The following is an 8,208-nucleotide window of genomic DNA, read 5'->3' as shown; positions in this document are numbered from 1 at the left end:
CTTGGAAATAGTCACTTAAGATCTCGGGGAATAAGGGTGGATTTGCAGCGGAACGAATCCACTATCGTGTGGAACCAGCCGGTGACCAGCTGCGACTTGTCTTTTTTGAAGCCGAGGACGCAGTACGGTGAAGAGCGGGTTGCTGTCCCTTTTCCGCTGAGAGGATACTGGTGGCGCCCCGATACAATTCGCACGCACCGAGAAAGGGACGACAGTTCCCGCCAGACGAGAACTATACAAAACAAAAGAGGCTTCGCGAAGTACGACCGAGCTAACAACGGGAGTGGAACTCTGGAGGCGAATTATACGGGGAAATGAGGAAACGCGTACAACTTCACTAGAGAACCCTGTCGCGAAAAACGACGCCCAGGGAGTGCGGCGGCGGACGGTCCGAGTGCAACACGAATTGGATGACGTGGTGAGGCACACACGCGCCCACGGATCGTTGAATTGCTCGCAACTTTATGCGAAGTGAAACAGCCAGCCGGGTGGCCTCGGCGCGGAGATTCCACGGTTACTCGTCTCCAAAGTTCCGTCGGAAACTCGAGCGGCTGCTCCCTCTCCGGCGCACCCACCGCGTGGCGATAATTCCTCCCGTGGGACGGCGCAGTGCATGAGGAGGTGGCGGGGGGCGGAAGGGCGGTCAGGCGCTCTGCAAACGTTTGAGTACGACGAGGCAGGCTCCCCTGGATTCCCGGTGGAGCGCGGAGCACCATCAGTTCTTCACAAGCCTCCAGGAGTCCCGGATTCATGCTGGCCTTCACGAGGTGAGTTTGGAGGGAGAAGTTATTTGGCGCCAGACCCAGGCTGCAGCGGCGGCAACGCGACAGGCGGAGGAGTGCGGCGCCGCACGTGTTCCTCCCAGGCTGGCGGGGGGTTGCGAATGTCGCTTCTGGGCATGGCGTGTTGGGAGTCACTCTTCTGGTCACACGGAGAAGGCGACGTTTAGCGAGAGGCTTCTTGTTTGCACACGGGGGGAGCGTGTTCAGGGGTTTCCGGCAACCCTCCTGTGACGATCCTTTCCAGTCCCCCCGGCATGCGCCAAGTGCAAGACAGTTGTGTTGCAATCAGGGTAAGCGACGCGCGCGGATGGCAGCAGGATGTCACCGTCAGCAGTGCCCAGCCGTTTGCGGCGGTATGACACACTCGAGGCTGCTCTTTCGTAGTTCGTTCCACACGAATGCCGCACCAACAACCGAGATGGCCGTGCCAGCGAGCTCCGACTCGAGCGTCGCATTACAGCTTCAGGTTGCGTACTTGGTCGGCCTCCCCAAATCTAAATTAGGGGTCCCAGAAAGGCGTGTTCGACAGAACTAACGCGCCCCTGGAGATACAAACAACGAGGTCCTTCATGACTGCAGGACACCACTACCCCGCTGGACTGGTCAGGACAACTAAAAAGTGTTGGATTTCAATATCGTCCTACACTAAGATTACCCCACATCCACTACGCTTTAGGTGTCATCTTGGTAAAGCTATTCCACAAACGGGTTACATCTGAGGTTGAGTCGCTACTCTCGCGTATCTGACTGCCTGTTCCGTGTTTATGCATTAGTTTCAACGCCCAAGATAGAGCACTGGATTGGATACCCAGAGAACTGTGCTCCCATTCACAAAAAGGTCACCGTTTAACGGATCCAAGTTCTCTTGCGTTTTTCACGACCATTATGTTAACTGCATCCCGGCGGTAACGATTAAGTTGAAGAATCGAGGATTCTTCATGCATACCAGGTGTAAAAAAAGTCCACCCAGTTGTAGCGAATACTTAAAACATTTGCGTTAGTGAACTCGCTAGGCTGTATCTCGTACTTGTGAGAAATCGCAAGCAGCCTGTTTTTCTCCGTCAGCGGTTTCGGGGCTACCCACGTAGCCGGTAACTCGTATGGGTCATAAAGGATTCACGCGGTATTCCACGAGCAGCCTGTGCTGCTCTTGGGCGTGCAGAAGCGGAAACGTGTGCACTGCACTCTCGTTTTTCCGCAAGAGCCATACGTGGCACAAGAAGTGATACCCAAATATGGGGTGCGGTAGCGCCAGCGCCAGGTGTGTGAATGGAATAGTGTTTCTGACGCGCGGGGCGAAAGGCATGAGCAGCCCAGTACCCCAAGAGCCTTTGCTGACCACCGAATACCGTGACGCAGAGTAACCTTCCGGACTAAAGTCTGGACCTACGCGTAAGCAACCGATACCAGGGGAGCGCTGATTGACATACAGACGGTTTTCCGCTCTACGCTAGGGCAGGCGTCGGCAAAGAAAAGCTGCTGCGGTGTCTCGAGACACTCACACGTAGCCCCTGGCGTTTGTCACGGCTCACGTGGATGGATTGTCTGTCCAGTGTAACGCGTTTGTCGGGTCTTCTTGCTGATGCAAGGACGTGAATGCAGCCTGATCGAGCCGTCTTCGTCGGGACTTTCACGCGCGTCTATTGTTGGAAGCCGGCTGGTGACCTTTCGCTCCTAGATTAACGATAGCGTATGCAGCGTCGAGTTTGAACGCCAAGGGGAATTTGGTGCTCAGACACCGGAGCCCGTGAACGTCATCTTAAGGCCGAAATTGCAAAAATCTTCCCTGGCTTGAAGACTGACGCCTGAAGCGTCAGGCTTCTCGCTCCGGCGCGCGGCGAGCTCTGCTCCATGTTTGCAGGCTACCGCCTCTCGTAGATTGTTAGGGGCGGGCGAGTAACAGTCCATCCATTGAGACGGATGTTCAAAGCCGCTGAATTCGGCTGGTGACTTTACGCATATCACTTCTGACGGTCGCATATTCCACCTCTAACATATGAGCGGAGACCACAGCTTTCGGCGGCGGCCCGGTGTGAAGTGAGTAAGCAGTGGAGTAGTGCGCCCTATGGAGCGCTCCTCAACAACTTTAAGTAGGCGTGTGAGTGGGAAGTCTTGCAAAACGTTCGCTTCGCTACCCTTGTATCGGAGAAGCACTTAATCGCATCGAGCTGTGTGATCGATGCTAAAGGCTCTCTCTGCACACTGAAGCAGAGAGGCGGCGCCCCCAGCATGTCGCGCCGTCTTTGTGAGGACTGATTATCCCCCGGTCGGTTTCGCCTTGACACAGCTGGACCAATGCCGCGTCCAGGACGTCTGCTGCGGCCACTGGAAAGGGTTATACACACCTGCACTGCACATTGCGCGCCGCGCCATTTTCTTTCTTCAGAAAGTGAGACATCACTTTGATATCATGAGAGTTCTACTGAAAACAGTATTTGGCACTTCTCAGGAGGGCTTGCTTTGGACTGCTGCTAACGAGCCGTCCAGAATTTGCAGTAGTAGTAACCGGAATCGTAACTACCAAGGCCGCGAGCTGAGTTCGTTCAGAAACTCCAACAGATTCCCCTGAAGAAGCGGTTGGTTCATCGGCGCTGGGGGTGGACCCCGCGTTGCGCAGGTATGGGTTTACAATGCCTCTTCCTTGAACATCGTGATCACCGTGAAGCCTGCAGTATATTCGCTCCAAAATCCTGAGCTCTTCACTTGGCAGATGAGACCAACGCTGCTCAGCAAAGCATTTCAGAGCAGTGGAGGGCACGATCTGCTTCTCGGGCCTGTAGATCGTCGTCATACACGAGAGCAGATTGGCGTAGGAGTCACAGGGTGTCAATGATACTGTCGCACGTACTTTATACGTATCGGGCGGAGACTTGCTCCAAACTCGACTAGTTCACTGTGCGACCCTGCTTGACGTTTGTTCATTTGAATTCGGCCTGCATAAGTGGCTGTCGTTGTGCCAACTTATTCCTCAGGCTGACGAGCTTCAGAAGCAAGCCAACGCGATGCCTTCTTGCCAGACCAGTAGGTTCGCGTCTGGCGTATGGGGTGTGGTCGCCAGACAGGCTGCGCGGGAGTCCTTTCGTTTAGATCAACTGTTTAGTGTATCTCTACGCAGCCCCTACAGCTTAGCGGCAGATCTGAACTTTGTGGTGCAAAACATACGACTGGTGCAGTCAGCCGAGTAGGCGCATTGTCTCCGCTGTGTGGTGTGCATAGGGACTTCGTCGCTCAAAATTTGACAGCCGCGCCCACCTCAACTACGCGCGCCCCCGTTTTGCGACACACGTGCGCGGCGCACTCTCTGACCTCTGACGACGGCACTGTGTTCTGACACGCCACTGGGGCTTCGAGCCGGAGGATTTTCCACGCGGATCGTCTTTCGCTAGAGCTGGGGACTCCTGGTCGCAGCAGTGACAATAAACACATGTCGCCTTCGTATTCGAACCTGTCAAAGTGCGCGTTTTTCCCCTTGCATCTCTCTTTGCCACTGCCTGACAACGTCGGCGTCCCTCCGCGGTGTCGCGAGCAGCGTTCGTCTGGGCGTCGCTCGGCGCGTGGCGTATTCCAAGATTGCCTGATTTCACGCTTCACGATCGCCTTTGTTTCTCTGCCGTAGTCTGATCTTCGTTTACCCGTAGCCGATTTGTCTGTCTTTCCTAGTTGACTTGCTCAGGCCGCATCTCTCGTGCCTCTCTGCTTGTTGGTAGGAAACACTGCCGGCGCCGCACTCCCCATGGATGTGCCCTGAATACATACGCCTGTCGCGAAGTCTTCGCCGCAGGAAAATGCTGCGACCTGAGGCCGCCCTGGCAGTTTGATCCCAACGTTGCGCACATTTTGCGCCTCGTCTTTTCTTGCGTTGTTCGATTTTCGCCTCTCGTAGCTGACAGGGTGTCGGGAGCGTGCGTGTTTTCTGTCCAGCTCCCCATTCCTCCCTCCTCCAAAAGGGAGGGGGTAAAGGACTCCACAGAATGGGAGGCCGCAAGCTGAGATATACCCGCTCCGCGGTCGCCTTCCCCCTCCTACAGCGACCCGCACGTTTTCTGTTGCTCATTTCTCTTTTCTTTTGCGTCCTCCGTTTCACTAGAAGGGTACCGTCAGCTCTCGGCGACGGCGTGGGGGGGGGGACGAAGACTCGGCCGCGCGTCAAAAGCCGGCCCCAGACAATCAAGGCACCGAAGGCGCGCCGCCTTCGACGCGTCAGAGCTCCTCCCCCTGGGAGTCTGAAGAGGTGGATGATGAAGACGCTTTCGCGGTCTCTGCTGCTTCGCTCTCGCGTCGCGGCGCGGTGTCGAGCCCAAACGGAGGCGCGAAGCCAGAACAGAGTCAAGAGTCCTCAGGCGCCTACTTCTACGACGGCTCCGAGCTGGACTACGCAGACTACCGCAGATGGGCGCAAATGCTACGCAGCTCGCAGAAGGCGGGGGGCCCGCTGCCCTCTCTGGGACGCTATTCGAAAGCCAAGCGCGCAGCGCACGACGCGGGGGACTGGCTGGACGAAGACGCCCTCACACTCGTGCCGCAAGGAGGGCTTGACGGAGAGAAGGAGGGCGACCACGGCCGGCGGGACAAGACCGGTGCGCACGAGTCCCCCTCACCAGCTACCTTCCGCAGGGGGCCTGGCTACTTGCCGACCGGGAGGCGATCTCTCGGATACCGGAGCTGGCACTCCTCTCAACTTCCGGTGGCGCCTCCGCCGTCCCCTTCCCTGCCTGCCTTGTCAAGATCTGGTGTCTCCGCTCTGCTCCTCGACACGCCCGTCTGGGGGGCGCCCCAGGCTGCGGCGTATGCGCCGCCGCCGTTTGCGGCCAACTACGGGCGCGGAGACCGTCTAAACTGGAGCTGGCAGGACGTCTACTTGCCTCCCCTTGCGCCGGCGGAGGACGCTGAACCCGCGGAGGACTCCCATACTACAGGCGCTGCCGCCGGTCGGTACCCAGCCGAAGGCGTCGCCAGGCTGCCGGTAGACCTAGCTGGCGGGTTTGACGCGCCGGAGGTCGGCCAGGAGCCCAGCGCGGCCGAATCGCGAGGCTCAGGAGCCGGCGTGAGTTCCGAAGTCGGCTGGGCTTGGAAAAGTGGCTTTTCAGACTCTCAGACAAGCGTCGCCCAAGGGACGCAGCCCAAACGCGGGTCCCGGCTCGCGTCTGGCAGCGTTGACGAGGAACTTGACGTCGCTCGCTTGTCGCGTCTTCCACACTTCTCGTCTTCATCCGGTAGATCAGCAGGTCGCGAAGTGCCGGCGGAGGGCGCTGGGAGTCCCAGCCACTCCGCGACGGGCAGCCGGACAGCGCCCGGGGCCTTTCCGGGCGAGGGCCTTCTCGCGACGACGGGGCTGACCGCAGACCGGGTGTCCCCAGCGTCGCGGCCAGCCGCGAGGAGGGAGACGGCGCCAGCGTCTGCCTCTGTGCCCGCGGCAGACGGCGCTCAGGGGGGCGTCGCCGGCGATTTTGGTCTCGGCGACTTCGTCGAGACCGGGCGCGAGGAGGCGCAGGATCTCGCGCACTACGGTCTGCCAGGACCCACGAACCCAAGTTTGCTGCCGCTCGCCTGGTCTGACGGCCAAGGCAACTTTAGCCTGCTCGGCGCGCCTTATGCTGCCGGGCTCTCCGCCTTCGCCCGCCGCCCAGCTGCTTTGGGGGGTGCGGCAGGCGCTCTCGGCGTGCAGCAGGCGCTGTCGCTGCTGCCAGATCGAGCCCCGGCAGCAGCGACGGCATACGCGTCGCACGGGTACTTTGGGGCGGCTCCACTGTTTGGGGGGGGGGGGACGCCGAGTCTTTTGTCTTCTTCTCCGTTTGTGGACGCGTTCATGCAGCAGCGAGGAGGAGGCTTCAACCTCGGCGCGCAGCCCTTTGCGACGACGCACAACAACGCAGGAGCGTCGCCGCAGCTGAGCGCCGGCGGCACGGCACCCGGAAACGGCCCCTGCGGCGGGGCCTTGCGCGACAGCGACGCCTGGTGGAAGGATACAGGCGGAACGGTGTGGCCTGAGCTCCCCGCGCTCTCTCGCGCGGAGATCGACGCGGGCATGAGAGATGTCTCCGGGCACGTCCAGTTGGTGCGCGTAGAGGCTCACTTGATTCGCTCGCAGGTGAACGCGGGGAACGCCCTGGGGCAATACATTCAGCAGGGCAGGCGGTACCACTTGTACGATGTAGAGGGCCGCTTGCCGGTCATTTCGGCGTTGCGAGGCAAGATCCTCGGGTTTGGCGCCTACGGCGTCGTTGTCGAGTTTCTAGATCTCTCGCGTTCCCCCGCGCAGCACGCGCAGCTCCGTGATCTCGACCCGAGTCGGTCGCTCTCGGAGAGCGACGAGAGCCGCGGAAGCCTCAGTGAGCGCGGGGGCGGGGAGCGGACCCGCGCCCTCGCCCTTGGAGACAGTCCCCTTTCGGGAGACAAGCGCCTGGGCCTGCTGGAGAAGACGCCGTCGGCGGCAGGCGCCGACGGAGAGAGAGAGCTTGTCTCGAGAGCCCTCACAGGCAGCTTACGGCCCTCGGGCTCAGGCAATGTCAAGTCTGCTGCAGAGAGGAGCGTGGCGGGGGCTGGAAGCCAGGGAAGCGGATCTTCTGGCCGCAGGATGCGCTACGCGGCGAAAATCATGTATTGGGCTAAGAGCAAGAACGCGAGCGCAGAGGAGATTCAGAGGAATCTTTCTGACTACATTCGAGAGGAGCTTGACGCGTTCACGCACCTGCGAGGAACAGGCCTTTCAGACGAAGTCCTGTTTCACGACTACGGCCTCGTGGTGCCACAGGGCGTCCGCCAAATTGCGCGACTTCCCCTCCTGCTGCGGGCGAACTCCGCGCTCTTCCCCGACTCGCCGCTGCACTTCATGAACCGCCTCATCATGTATCCCGCGCTAAAGTGCAGTTTAGATATGGTGGCGCACAACCCGTTCACGCGCGAAGGTCTCCGCGTCCTCGTCAGGCGCCTCGTCAAACTCGTCGCGGGCCTCCACGCCCTCGGCCTAACGCACAACGACATCAAGCCGCAGAACTTTCTCATGGGCGGCGACGGAGAGGTCTACATCGGCGACTTTGCTTACCTCATCCGCCTGAACGCAGTCCAAGAGTGCAACAAGGGATTCACGATCGACTACGCGCCGCCGGAGCTGATGGCGTGCGCACTGAAAAACGGGAGAATGAAAATGGGGCCTGAGCGGGACTCGTGGGCGGTTGGCGTGAGCGCGTATCGCCTCGCATGCAAAAGCAACTTCCCCTTCCTGCTCGACCGAAAATTCGGCGCGAAGCCGGACCCCAGACAAATCGCCGCCTACATCGCCTCTCTGCGGGAGGACGACCTCGAGACCAGCCGGTGCGGCAACGGAGACCGCGTATTAATGTCCATTATTTTGCGCCTTCTTCAACCGGATCCAGCGAAACGCTCGACTGTCGACGAGCTCGTCAAGGAGCCTTTCTTCCAAGACTGA

General features: G+C 59.6%; 1 protein-coding gene across 1 annotated transcript; it reads left to right on the top strand.

Moving 5' to 3' along the window:
* Window positions 1-3,492: 3,492 nt before the first annotated feature.
* BESB_066400 (rhoptry kinase family protein ROP25) lies at window positions 3,493-8,208 on the top strand (the record flags this gene model as incomplete). Its single annotated transcript, XM_029365033.1, has 3 exons — window positions 3,493-3,591; window positions 3,755-3,807; window positions 4,884-8,208. The coding sequence occupies 3 exons, from the start codon at window positions 3,493-3,495 to the stop codon at window positions 8,206-8,208; spliced, it is 3,477 nt and encodes a 1,158-aa protein (XP_029218616.1).

Source organism: Besnoitia besnoiti, chromosome VI (assembly GCF_002563875.1).
Source record: "Besnoitia besnoiti strain Bb-Ger1 chromosome VI, whole genome shotgun sequence".
NCBI classification, from domain to species: domain Eukaryota; phylum Apicomplexa; class Conoidasida; order Eucoccidiorida; family Sarcocystidae; genus Besnoitia; species Besnoitia besnoiti.
Note: the sequence above shows the minus strand (reverse complement) of the source record. Positions and strands in the feature narration are given on the sequence as shown.